Consider the following 14147-nt stretch of genomic DNA (forward strand, 5'->3'; position numbering starts at 1 on the left):
ACCTAAGAAACCCAAAATTTCTCATAGGTAATGTGAGAGTAGTATAGAATTGGATTAATTCCAGCTCTCATCACGACAGACTCCCCCTTTAACAAATAAAGAGCTTAATGATTGGGATTTTGTATTTACCACCCCTACCAGATTTATGCTAGAAACACACTTCACACGAAAAAAAGAATGTAATTTAAGATTACTGTATTTCCTTACAAGAGGAACGTTTGAACAAATTTTACAGGTAGTCATCAACCCTCGTTCAAATTGGGTACACATCAAATCTAGCATTATGGGAGTTTTGTTTATTTGGAAGTGAACTTTTAACTATCAATACAAATGCCAAGATACTACACAAAACATCCACAGGAACTTTTTTCATCGTTTTTTTGAATTGTTCACAAACATTTCCTACATAATCCAACATATAACAGAGAAATGGTACATCTTTTTCCTTCAATTTGCATACAATGGAAAAAAACAAGAATATATATATATTTTACAAAGTTTAACTAATAGACACTAGCAGGCTGACAGTTTGTCTATAAGTGAGAAATTATCTAATAAAAAATAATAAGAATTTATTTAGCATCAGTCCCTTCCATAACCAAATATTATTCTGATTAATAAAACTTGCTGCCATTAGGCTTCTGGCATATACTTATACCATTACTCAATTTGTAGTATTGCTCCCCACCTTGGTTCTCCATTCACAATTACTAACATAGAAAACTGTTGCAGAGTAGGGGCAAGCATTTGCAAACAAAAAAAAAATCCCCAGCTTATTATAAGCATAAATGTGTATGACGGAATTTCTTCCCAAGCAATAGACTTTTAAATCATCAAGAAATCACCAGAATGGAATTAGCCAAGATATTTTGCCTATGTCCAAGAAGAAATGCATTTATTTATATCCAACAGAGGAGCTGAAAATCAAACTTAGTGTTTAGTTTGGGGTGGGTTGGGGATCCAGCCATTTGAAAAATGACTGTCTTAAAAAAAAAATGACCACCAAAATAGGTTCACTAAATTTATTTTAAAAATCATAAAACGTTTCTTACAAAAGAGCATTACATTCTGCACACTGCTCTGAATAGATGCCAGGGACAAATGGACTATTGTTACTTTTCCTCCCTGTCCCACCCCCCCAAAATGTTACAGTGACCACAAAGCAAAGTGTTCACAATAATTACATGGGGGGAATTTTTTCTTTTAAACCACCAACAATGAACAAAAATTAAAATTCACTCACTCTGCTGCTGTTTCAAAATTTCAATGTTAGTTTTTGCACGCCCTTCCCCCCCCCACCCTGTTTTAAGGAACTAAAACATTACATCTGGTGAACAGCAAAGATTTCACTACACCTCAAATGCAGAACACCTATGAAGCAGAGGAATGTTGGCTTTTTAAACAGAAGCAGATAAAAAAAAAAAGATGCAGGACTCCTTCAGTTCTTCACTAGTCTTAGAAAAACTTTCCAGAATACTGCTTCACACTATAAAAAAGAAAAAATATCTTGCATTAGAATCCTTCAACATCTGCATACTGCTTCACACTATAAAAGAAAAGAAAAAAAAGTACGAATTAGAATTTTTGTTCGTAACATCTTAATCAACATTAAGACAATTTCAATGCTAAATTAAAATGATAAACATGTCCATTACAATTAGAAATAAGAATTAAAACATTAGCAATTACAAAATTAGAGCAATGTAAAATTCAAGAAAATGATTAATAGTAAATCAGACATTAGTAGAGCAGAATTAGGAAAATGAAATTAAAAGTTGTTAATACTTGGTAGAAAAGACAAAGAAATGCCAGTAAGGTGTGAAATGCTGCATTTTACAGCACCAATCATTTGTCCTGTAGAGGCATGGCCTGTGCCATATGGCAGACTGTGATTTGTTGTCGATTTAGTTATCTAAAAACAACAAAATCACTAGTCTTCCACACAGAACTAGACCAACATCCACTGAATCTTCTATATTTTCTACAGGCTCTGTATAATTTATAACAAGTGGTTTTGGCAGCAGTTTTCACCAGAGAAATGAGAAGTATGCTTGGTTAAGGCTTCTTCCAGCAAGATTAGTATTGAATGTCTTCGTTTTTAGTAAGAAAGCAGAAGAAAATCAAAGCAAAGCTATTAAGATGTTTAGAAGTTAGGTCCCCAAAAGGTTGAGACACCATGGCTTCTAAAAGAAAAATCAATTGAGAAGAAAAGCTTTTTAAAGTTTTAGTATGGGTATGCTAACATAAAGCTAAACCCAAACTGACCTGTTCTGCAGCAAATACTGTGCATTCTGTATCTGGTCCTGTGTTCCCGTAATGGTAATGATCCGATCTTCAGACCCTTCTAGAGGCTCGTCAATTTTGATCGAAGCTCCTGACTCATGACGGATTTGTTTAATCCGCTGACCACCTTTGCCAATGATAGATCCAGCCAACTGAAAAGATTTTTAAAAACAAGTGTTTATGATATACTTTAAAAATAACCATATTACTGGTATTTTCAATGAACGTCAAGTATTAACACTGCACAGTTCATTCTAGGATTAAAGATCTCCAACTCAACAAGGTTTGAATTAAAATGTATTTATGCTGCGCATCAACATTTCCTTTAATAAACAAATCAAGGGCTCAGAACCCTGCTTTTAAAAAAGTGAAACCAGAGAAAGACACCTTGCTGAAGTCTGTAAAACACAATTTTAATCCTAAGATTCAGTACTTTAAGACCCTTAAAGCCAGGGAATTTAAAGAAAATGATTCATTAAATGTTCCTTGTAACATTACAAGAACGTAAAAATTTAAAGAATACTACTTACATCTTTGGGAATAGTTACTTGTGTAGTAATAATAGGTCCACCAAGATCACCATATGAGCCACGACCCCCTGCATAGGAATAATCTGATTTAAATAATGAGCATTAAGTTCATTTAGAAAGCATGAAATAATGTTTTGATTTCACAAAGGAAAAAACTTACCATATCCGGAGCCACCCTAAAAATGGAAAGAAAAAATAAAAAATTACTTTGCCTTCAAAACTATTCTTCAGGTATTTTAATATTCCTAAAATCTTAGTTTAGAAAACTAAAGTCCTCCCATATTCTCCCTAGTATGTTTCAGAAGACAATCCTTGGGGGAAGAAACCCTTCAGGTACATAGCACAGGAGCAAAAACATTACACAAGGGGAAAACAAACACTTACTGGCAAGTAGGCAAGCATTTTAAATTGTTACTGATATGAATACAAACACCCGTGATACTCAACCTGTGGTTCATAAGCCATCTGCCATTCTGATGGGCTCCATGTATCTATTGCAGAGTCCCAAGTTTCATCAGCACTGAAACCAACCTGTGTCAGAGATAGAACTATTAACATAACCTGCACTGTTCCAGCCACAGAGCTACCGTTTTTATACGCATTTCTATCCTGCGTCACTAAAATATGTATCATTGGCAGCAATCACATATTCTCCAGAAACAAAAATAGCTAAATAAAGTCTTAATATTCCAGCTAACAACTGAAATGATTTAACTAGTTGTCTAAGAAGTCCATTCAAGCTTCCAATTAACAATCATCTTCAACAAAGTGTCAACTACGTGACTTTAGAACCCTAAAAGCTCTCATACACGTTGATAAGTGAAGAGTTCTTACCATGCCATCGTAGCGGTCTCCAGGTCTTCCTCTTCTGTCATAGGCCATTAGATCTCTGCAAACATAGTACTTGTTGTTGTCATCTGTTCGCTTACATGTCACACACACCAAATAAAAATCTACCCTATCTACCCATAGAGTGAAGCCTCTTACAGATTAGCAATGTGTGGATGGAAGAAACTTACCCTCCTCTAGGTGGTGGTGGTGGAGGAAGAGGAAGATTCCGAGCTCTGCTACCACCCCGGCCACCTCGTCCAGGAGGAGGTGGAGGAGGTCCCCGACGAGGGCTCATATCGTCATAATCTCTTCTAGATGGAGGCATAGGACGCCCACCCCGACCAGGAGGCATTCTGTCAAAACCACCTCTTCCCCGCATGGGAAATCCCACAGGACGTCCACGGCGGTCATCAAACATCATTGTAAAACCACCATAATCGTAGGTTTCATCATAAAAATTGGGATCATAAGGCTGTGCACGTCCTTTGATGGGAGACTAAAACAAAAATAGAGCAATGTTACAGACTGAAAAGAGCCTTGTTTCATATCAAATGATTAACAAGCCGAACGTTTCAAGTCCTTTATTTCTCCTGGGAGGTACTTGTGACAGGGAAAGGAATGCAGGCAAAGGTTAACAGTAGAAGAATTTTAAAAAATGCAGAATTTTTGTTGAGTCCTGAACAAAGTTTTAGCAGCCTGCTTTTATAGTTCCATCTCAAGAGACTTGTACAAACCCCATTCATACATTTCACAATGGGGTCTGTAAAGAACAAAGTAACTATCTCAAGGACTGAGGCAATCAGTATCTTGTGTAAGTCTGTAACTCATACTGAAGCACAGTTGGGAAGCTATGCAATGTGGTACTATAGAGGAACTATAGAAACTTCATTCGAAGGACCAAAGGCTATTAAAAATCCTCACCAATGATCAAATGACCTCTCCCCCTCCTCAAATTTTTAAATTGAAGTGATAGCTAAAAAATTAGCTGAAGAGTAAGGACAAATAAAAACCATTTGTCTCAATACTGTGAAACTAAGAATAAAACATCTGTTCCATGGAATTAAATGTAAATAAAATATTCCGAAGGTACCTCTGATATAAGATCAAGGATGATCTTGATGCACTCTACAACCCTATCAGGTTTTCCTCCAATAAGAACGACTCTGTCAGTGGAATGAGGACAGCATTCCTGGAAAAGCTTGATTGTTGTCTGTGTGTTCTGTGGTAAGTTTACGAAAAAGGGGAAGCGTTAATCAGAAGGGGAAAAAGAAAATAAAGTTTCTTGGGTTCAGAAAAATTTACATTCACATCCAGGAACCCCCCTCCCATAAAAACCCTGTTAGTAACTCTAGGACTTTGCCATGGTATTGGCCAAAGAACTTGTCCTAGCATGTCCAGGCCTGTTAGATTTTAAAAGTGAACTAGATAAACATAAGCGGTAAGGAATTTAAGGAGAGAACTCAAAAGGGGGAATGAAAGAAGCCCACTGACCCAGCTCTATATGAAATACTATTGTCTAGTAATACAAGTAAACAACTGCTTTTTACCTCTCGAAGTTCTTTGATTTTAGCACCTTTGACCCCAATAATTCCTCCTGCCAGACTCTGATGAATCAACAGTCTCAACTCGCAGTCAAAGTCACTTCCTTTATAGTGCTGGTACTGCAGAGGGAGAATTATAAAATTTTAGTCCCAAATCAAGGAATCCCCAATACACACTTATCTGCTATAAGCATGACAATATACTGTTGCAGTGAGCAACCTGAATTTATATTTCAATAACTTTACCAGTTATGTGCTTATTATCCTCAATAGCCAGGCCCAAAAAGGACATTCTGCACCACCTTAAAAAACTATTTTATTTTCAGGTCCTGCAACACCATACCCACACTGCAGCCATTTAGCATGTCGCTGTTACCACAAAATTATTATTAACATTCAAATAACACCATAATAAAAATGACTGCAAAGCACTTTGCAAATGTAGTTAATTCCCACTGCAGCATGGAGCAGGGTCAACAGTGAGTTGTAAGACCATTCATTTATCATGTTTTTAAGCCTTTTTCTATAGAGACGGGAAAAGTACGCTATGTTAAAAATAAAATTGATCCTATGGGCCAGGCTCCATACTTCAGTGGGGTTCAATGGCACTATGACATACATTTAAGCATTCCACAGCATCAGATTCGAGCGGGAGCTGGCTGGTTGCAGTGGGTGATGGCAACTGCAGGCCCTGAAAGTAGAAAAATAAGAGTAATAGGTTAAGTGTCTAGTGTGATCAGGCTATTGTCGCATATATTGGTAAAGCTACTACAACATATTTCACATCTATAACGTTAAAGAAAAATTGCTTATCTATTCTTAAGAATCAATGTGTAACCTTCTCCTATATACCCAATAAATACATGATTACATAGAATTAAAAAAAAATCCTTAAACTAGATCATAGTCCTTTCCAACAGTCCCACAATCAATATTCTAATTAAAAAAAAAAAACAACACCTCCCCTATAACCACAGTCCATGAAATACATGCTAAACCCATGTGCATGACCACAGGTAGTTCATATTTACTCTGGAGTGGCCAGACTACATTAAAATTTTTTTTTTCAGATTACATTTTAAAACAATGTAGAATAGTAACCATACACATTTTGTAATATAAGACGTTGCTGCTACAAACTGTTATAGCCACTGTCTCTCCACCGCCCCCATTTAGCCCCAATAAAACACTTCAACAATCCCTCCTCAATTGCCAAATACATTAAAAACAAAAAAAGAGCCTACCTCTTCCAAGGTAGGGATGATTTTCTTCAGAATTTCTCCAATTGTTTCAATATCAGCACTGATACTCAATATGCTGTCAAACATCACAAATACCAGATAGTACAAAAAAGGTGGAAAAGAAAAATGAGTTTTGTGTTCATCATCAGTAGTCATACAAACTTTTACAGAGAAGTTACATACAATTATTTAATCTCCCCATTTAAAGTAGCCTATTTATAGATTTTTCACATGCATTTTGTTTTATGCCCAATACAGACATGATAACAATATTAGGAGACTTGCAGAGAGACAGAGAGAATGGGCTCTTGGAAGGGCTCAGATTAAGTGGGCAATAAATTGACCAGAACTGAAGCAGAGTTGAATATTTATGTTCCCCGCCACCACTAAGTTAATTAAGGATACCCTCGCTGTTACATTGGTAAAACTGGCACACCTTCTCTTAGGCAAAAGTGGGGGAATATGCAAGTGGTGAACATTATATTTGGAGTAAGGTTATGGATACCAGTTAGAAATTAGATCACTAATGGGCTCTGCAAGAAAACAAATACAAATGCGAGACAAAACAAAGACAACACAAATGAGAAGTGAAGGAAAGTGAACCAGAGTTAGCATTTCATCAGAAAAAATTATGAACAGGCAATGTTGGGAAGCAAGGTGGGCCACAAAGACAGAGCGAGAGACTATTTTGGTAACAATTTGATTTACAATGCAGCAAATATGCAACACTTGAAGCTGTGCTCCTTCCATCGAAATAAAATTAGTGGATCGTTTGGGTGGGCAACTCACGGTAAAAGTTCAGTGACAAAAAGACTTAATGGGGAAAATAAGACAGAAACTTGAAAAACAATACACCGTCTAAAGGGGATACTATTTAATTATATAAAAGGCAGGTAATAAAATACATTTCTCTCTTTCTAATCAGGCAGTGAGGCATAAACTGTTGGGACATACCGCTCGGGGCCACTGCTGTCTGGGACTGAAACACTGGCATTGTACTGCATTGGTCATTGGCGTTCGTGGATGTTGGCATTGGGCATGGGCATTCAATCAGAAGTTGTCAAGTATGGTACCCGTTTGGCAACGAGCACATTTTTGGGCATAGCCAACCAGGGTTTTCACATGGGCGTTCAGGGGCGGATGGGCCAACGTCATGGTGGGCAACGCAGGGGTAAGTCGATCCAGTACATGGGCAACGGAGATATATGGCCAAAAAAACAAGGAGAGGGAAAAGGGGGAAAAGCAATAAATTTTAATTTAATACAAACTATACTCATACTCTCAATTAATGAAACAAGCTTAAGTTGTTCTGAAGACTAACACAATAATGGACTTCTCTATATCTGACTGTGGCTTAACATTTAAGGACCTTAAATGATGGTACTATTTTTTTTTTTTTTTAAAAAAACAAACGATGTTTCAGTAGCAGGCTGGCTCATGAGGGTAGACACAAAACCTGTCATGACTCAGTTTACTGAAATTCTTGAGGAAATGGGGAAATAACCCAGATAATTATATAGAACATCTGGATTAAGAGGAGAGAGGTTTATAAAAGACAAAACAAAAATTCCCACACCACCAAAAACCCTAACTCTTAAAAAGATCAGGTTTGGTTTCCTGGAGGTTTAAAACGCATTCCTAGATCCTAGCAGGCAAGTAAAATTTTAAACAAAATTTCAAGTTCAGTTTACAAGAGGAACATACAAAGATCTGCGACCAAGAGAGAAATGAAATACTGTCAATAAGTATTCAACACAAAGTTATTATTTGCCTCAACTTTAGCAAGAAAACATTAAAAGAGTATGTACACTATGAGAAAAAAATTTAGGAATTTTGGTGTAGCCAAGTCCTAGAAATATGCTCACTTCTGGTGATACCAACATTTAATGTGTCTAATCACAAGAGTCAACCCACTATAAAATACGAAGACTCAAACAATCTTTGCCATTGACAAATGGTTTCCCAATTAAGTGTCTATTCTTTACCCATATTTAAATCATGCAACCTCAAATTAATCTGTGCTCCATGTGCAAACTGTTAAACAGATGGACGATTAAAAAAAGGAAATAAAAATTTGAGTTTAATCAGCCACCTGCAATGGTTTTGATATACTGTAATTGATTCACACACAGTAAATGGTGTAATTAAGGGTTTTTACGCTGTCGTTATTTTCTAATTAAAATGTTATCTTGAAGTGAATAATTTGGTGGAAAGTTATCAGAAAGTGAAGAGGTTTAATACAGACCCACCCCTCCCCAAACTCAATCTGGGCTTTGTTAAATCAGGAATGGCAAACTGAAATCATCTATGTAATCAATTATTACAAATGGCTTGTATCTAGGCTATTAAATGATTTCTATGATGCAAAATCTTTAAATTTCTACACACAAACTGAAGCTGCTCGTTTAGTATTTAAACTCTTTAATACTTACGTCTGTACGGAGGGCCTTAATATTCTTGCCTCCTTTTCCAATCACTGCCCCAGCATTCTGGAGGAGAGAAAAAAACAAGAAGCTTACTTTTCCTTTTCCTTATGTTAATGCCTTCCTATGCTCTTAAACTGTAGCAAAAAAAAAAAAAAAAAAGAAAAGAAAAAAAAAAACCCAAACCGAAAAACCTAATCTCTCCTTTTTTTGGCCAGAGAGCTGAAAATCTATCAGAGGCAACAAACTCAAATCATCAGGTTAAAAAAAAAAAAAATGAGTCTGTGCTTTAGGGACTAAACATCAAGACAGCTTTGGAATATTCACCATGCCAAAAAGTACACGGAACATGGAAGTTAAGCATTGATTAATTACAGTTTTCTTCTGAGAAACAATTTAAACATTATCAGGTACCTTCACATTGTGACATCAATCAAGTAAGCCGCCAACTAGGGTGTTTTCCCCACAATGCAATCAAGGTATAAACTTTAATCCACCAATGCTTTAAGCATCACCTACACCCTTTCTGCTACTTTGACCTGCAATGACTCATTTTATTAAGTGCTTTCGTTTTATCAAAATAACTTGGCCTATAGATCTGTTTAGAAAGCGCCACACAAATCTTTCTTCAATCTGTAAGGCTTAGAATGCTTCCCAGAGGGCCAAACCAGAACTTACTTTAATTTCTACTCTAGTTAAGAACCACTTTTAAATTTCCAAGAATAAAATTTATACCTTGCTCTGAAGCAAAATGCGTAATTCAACCATCTCATCAGTGTTTCTAGATCTTTTAAAAGCTTGTTCCTCTTCCATATCTTCTGCAGGGCGTTTACCTAGAAATTAACAGTTCAGATTTCAAAGAAAGCACCAGTTATCAGCAAGAAAAAGTACCTTTAATTCAATTACATTTTAATTTCAACCCGTAGGTCAGAGAAAGCAGCTCCATTCTGTTTGGAGATTTGTTGCTAACTCAGTCAAAGCCTGTTCCCTTCCAATAATACTTTCTAAACACAAAACAATGTGACAAAATGCTTCAAAGAATTGAAATTATAAAATGCAAAGAAAAGGTATTTTTACTGTTTCTATCTTTAAAATCACCAATGCAAATAACAATTACATGTAGTTCATAAATAAAAGTGAAGAGAAAACTGACAAGGATGTCAGACTAAACAGTTCTAAACGAAATTAACAAAATGGAAAATCCAAAAATTGTAAATTAAAATGTCTTCTCACCAAATTCACCATTGGTTTCGGTGTTGGGGAAGGTTTCCTCTGGTTGTTCAGTTTCCATTTTCTTGTATTAAATGGATACACCAATCTGTTGAAAGATAGAGAGACTAGTACATTTGGTTCACTGGAAAAATAAGCTTTGTGTCTCGCTAAATAATAAAAAAAGGCAAAGAAATGACTCTGCTTCTAGAACGTACCAGGTATAATATATCCTTGCAGAGCAGAACTGAAGTGTTCTGGGCGGGACCAACTGACACCCTAGTGCTGCAGTAGCCTATAAAAACCAACATAAATCAGTTTTGCTTTTTGGTTGCTTATTACTGAATACTAATGAACAATGATTTGAATACAAACTAAACAGCTCTTTCTAAAACTGGGTCTTACACTCTCAGATGATCGCCTTAGGAAAAACCAAAAACCAAAAACCAAAAACCAAAGGACCCTATCTGATTTTTTGCAAAAAGAAAACCACGCAATTTTTGGCCACTGGACGGGAGTCCCACCACCATAACTAATTGTTTTATACAATACAGAAAAGACCAAAGGTCTGTAAGACCTATACATAAGCCCAAGAACCTTCAATTTTGTCCCTAAAGGTACACATTTATAGATGTATAAAATTAGTTATATTGGGTTTTTAGATTGCGTGTGGGTTTCTTCCCTTTGGTGACTTGAAAATGCCATTCTCTGCAACCTCTAAAGTTTACAAATATGAAGGCAAATTCAAGCTATATCCAACAATCAGGTCAATGTACTGAAGAAAAGATTAAATCTTAAAACCTCATACAGGAGCAGACCCCAACTGCCAATAATACCCGATTATTCCAACAGGGCAAATGAAGCCCTAGAACGCTAATACTGCCACTACAAGAATATTTTAAGTTAGGTTTTAAAAGTCTATAACCTAACAATTACACCTTTAACGCCGGAGTGATGGGACTGCAAACAGCCTTTCACCAGCCCTCACAGCCTTCACTAGCAGAAAGAGGCGACAAGTGGCCTCTGGTAGGTAAAAGACGGATACCTAGACAGCCCAGAGCTACATTCACGGCTCCCGTTCTTCCGTAACGTTTGTCGATAACCGACTAACTGAAACGCTACCCTCACCGCCCATCACTCAGCTAAATGTTGAGGCATGATAGATTTAGATAAAGGAACTTAAAGACGGCGGGCTCTACTTGTAAGGAAAGCGCTGCCACGGTTCACCGTTCAGGTCCTTCAGTCACCTCACCATTCCTCAAATCGCTAAATATGGGAGCGACCAGCCGAACGCAAACATGCCCCCCCCGCCAGGCCCCGCACGGTACCGGGGATCAGCAACAGCCGAATAACGAGTTGAAAAAGCTGAAGGAGAGAGCCGAAGCGCCGCGCCGCTCCTCACCCAGACCCGACAGGAAATGGCGGCCCGCGTAATGGCGACTACGTGCTACTAGGCGGAGCCGAGCGCGGACCCCCCCTCCCCCACCCACCACGCGGTCCCGAGATCTCATCCCCCGCACCCTCCCCCCACCGCGGGAGAGACAAAGCAACGGAGGCAGCCTCGACTATTCCATCTCCCCCGCTCAAGCTCCCAGCTCGGGCCGGGAGGGCCCAAGTGCGGCGGGACCCACACAAAGACAGCGTCGGCGTTCTCCACTGCCATCGGGTCCCGCCCGCCGGCCGCTTCTGCTTCCTACACAAGGTGCCTAGTTCTGAAGACTATGAAGACTACGAAACTACAGCTCATCCTACAGGCACACGCCTCGCAATTACCCGAAGCCTCTAGCACCACAACGCGGACTGCGGATATACGCTCAGGGAAATGGCGGAGGTGGGGGGAGGGGAAACCGGGCAACGTTCCCTCTCCGAGAATCGGCCAACCACCAAGCAGCCCCCAAACGCCTCCCTCAAGCGGCAAACTTGGATCTCTGACCCTCGCCCCCACGCGCCGTTCGTCCAGCCCCGCTCCTCACCGCGCGAGGCCGCCGTCCCTGTGCCGCCGCGCCGCCTCAGCCGGTCACAGCTAGACAGAGAACGAGCGCAGGCCCCCGCCGCCTTCCCCCGCCTCCCCGGGGTCTCCTACCCCGCCGCCGAGCCCAATTGGTTGCCCGGGGTTTAGCGGTGGCGCGAGGGCAAAGCGATTGGCCCAAGGCCGCGTCAATCAAAGCGCCGAAGGCGGCGACGCCACGCCTCGCGCCGGCGCCTCCCTTCAGATTGTGAGGCCGCTAAGGGCCCGAGAAAAGCCGGGCTTGAAAAAAGTCAACGCAGCCTTTAGGGAGGCCAAACCCATGCCTGAATCTATAATACCCTAGCGCCAAAAACCCCAATTACCTATAGGCCGCAAGAAAGAGGGACGTAGGCAAGACGTCGATGTTTCTGCAGCAGAGAAACAGAGGATAATGGCGTCTGCAGTGCTTTCGCCTGGAGCGCCCTCCTCCTTTCTCGTTCGCGCACTCACTAGCGGCAGAGGGGAGGGAGGGGGGAAAAACCTCTCGCGAGAACTGAAGGCTACCCCGTTCACGCGCACTGGGAGGGGGCGGGGAAGGGGCGTTTTCAGGGCCGAAAGAGTCTTTTAGGTTTGGAGGAGGGGCGTCAGCGCGCGGGAAATCGGGCGGGAAGAGGCAAAAAAAGATTAGGGCGCGCACCGAGGCGCTTCCTGTTCTTACAGTCGCGCGGCCCAGGGACCGCTGTTGCGCGAGAGGAAGGCGGGACGCCCAGGTCGGTGCTAGGCCCAGAGGAATGCCCCCGTTTCCACAGTCCACACTCGCGTCTCCCTCCCACCCCTCACCCCGCTTCCCGCCCGGCCTGCGGGGCGAGCTGCGCGGCGGTGAGTGCAGCCCGCCGGGGAAACGCGCTGTTTGTAACGGGTCGCGGCGCCCCTGAGGCGCGGCCCGAGTCCGGGGCACAGCTGGCGGTTTGCGGCCCGCCATCCTCCGTTGGCTCCGGCGGGATCCCGGGAAACGCGGGCGGGTCGGCTGGCTTGTGGCGGGCCAGCCTCGGAGTCCCAGAGAACGGTCCCCCTTGCTTCCGACCCTCAGCCAGCGCTCCCTGAAGATCCCAAGTGTCTTCACGGGCGTTCTGAGGAGATTATTCTTTTTTTTCTCTTTTTCTTCTTCTCCCCCACCCCGCCCCCATTTTTGCTAATGGAGCCTATGAGAAGAGTATCTTGTAGTGTTGTCGCTGCAGTTTATCTGTGAAAAATTTTCTGGAAGTATTGCATTCTATCTCCCCAAATGAATGCAAATTGCACAATAAGTTGTAGACATCCGCGTTCCGTTCATTCAGCTGTTTGAAGCTCCGACCGAGTGAGTCGGTATTCGGCAGTGTGTGAAAACAGACCCGCAACCTCGTCCTCAAATATTTTGTTACTGTTGTAGCGTGTTCAAGTTTGTACTTGCTTTGTGTTCGGTTACTTCTAAGGCCCTGTGCCAAGCTTTGATGATTTCTTTTGTTAAGGCCCTTAAGGTCACTTCGAGTCGGTGACGACCCTGGGAAATCGCCTGGCCTGGTAGTAGCCAGTATCCATATCCTTACTCTTCGACCATCTAGCCTTCACTCACACCCCCAAATATGTGTTGAAGCATAAAGATGTTATAATTTACATATAAAGCCAAGTCCACCATTAGCAGAATACACATATATATTTTGTAATGATGAATTTGTGCTGATTCATCCTATTGTAACTTGATTTCCCTCTTGAATAATTCGCAAAATGGATGTAACCAGCGTCGTTTATTGTATGATTGCGTTCATCCATTATCTTTTACTTGCCTGATTAGGAAGAAACTCTTGTTTGGGGGAACTGAGGACTTCATGAAGCATGAACATTTACTGGCTAGGAGGATAGTTAAATAGTGTTAGAGCATAGTGCCTGGGATTGTGGAGTTTGTAGGTCCCTTTAAATGGTAATGTAATTTTTTGTGAATGTCCCCCTCCATGAAGAGTGTATCTTCACGAAGAGTCTTGTTAAGAGGTAAAACTTAGTTCACGTTTTGATTCTATGTTACATGGTTCAGGTCTTTATTAAATATTCAACCAAGAATTGATGCATGTATGTAGGGGTTGGGAATACTTGGATTATAGAGATTT

At 40.6% G+C, this 14147-nt stretch overlaps 2 protein-coding genes across 13 annotated transcripts in view; one reads left to right on the top strand and one right to left on the bottom strand.

The window, feature by feature from the left end:
* Window positions 1-276: 276 nt before the first annotated feature.
* On the bottom strand, window positions 277-12543 carry HNRNPK (heterogeneous nuclear ribonucleoprotein K). 7 transcript variants are annotated; one of them, XM_036090564.2, is made up of 17 exons: window positions 12390-12541; window positions 10277-10353; window positions 10083-10167; window positions 9585-9682; window positions 8859-8915; window positions 7381-7424; window positions 6430-6502; window positions 5805-5876; window positions 5192-5305; window positions 4735-4863; window positions 3833-4140; window positions 3648-3702; window positions 3261-3344; window positions 2974-2989; window positions 2814-2896; window positions 2266-2435; window positions 277-1546 (listed from the first exon to the last, which is right to left on the bottom strand). In XM_036090564.2, exons 3-17 carry the CDS (start codon window positions 10138-10140, stop codon window positions 1513-1515), a joined length of 1395 nt encoding a protein of 464 aa, XP_035946457.1. In that variant the 5' UTR covers window positions 10141-10167; window positions 10277-10353; window positions 12390-12541; the 3' UTR covers window positions 277-1512. The 7 variants fall into 7 exon arrangements, with proteins under 7 accessions (XP_035946457.1, XP_035946462.1, XP_035946456.1 ...); XM_036090569.2 differs by lacking the exon at window positions 12390-12541 and adding an exon at window positions 12032-12141 and having other exon boundaries at window positions 277-1486; XM_036090563.2 differs by lacking the exon at window positions 12390-12541 and adding an exon at window positions 12032-12141.
* A 67-nt stretch (window positions 12544-12610) lies between these two features.
* RMI1 (RecQ mediated genome instability 1) overlaps window positions 12611-14147 on the top strand; it is a 96611-nt gene continuing 95074 nt past the window's right edge. For 4 of the 6 annotated variants that reach the window (XR_013443651.1, XR_013443650.1, XM_036090560.2 and 1 more), the window contains exon 1: window positions 12611-12776. The gene's annotated coding sequence lies outside the window, so the exon portion shown is untranslated. Of the gene's footprint in view, window positions 12886-13934; window positions 14032-14147 lie in introns of those variants that run through there. The other 2 variants (XM_036090562.2, XM_036090561.2) reach the window with 2 other exon arrangements.

Source organism: Halichoerus grypus, chromosome 14 (genome assembly GCF_964656455.1).
Source record: "Halichoerus grypus chromosome 14, mHalGry1.hap1.1, whole genome shotgun sequence".
Lineage (NCBI taxonomy): Eukaryota > Metazoa > Chordata > Mammalia > Carnivora > Phocidae > Halichoerus > Halichoerus grypus.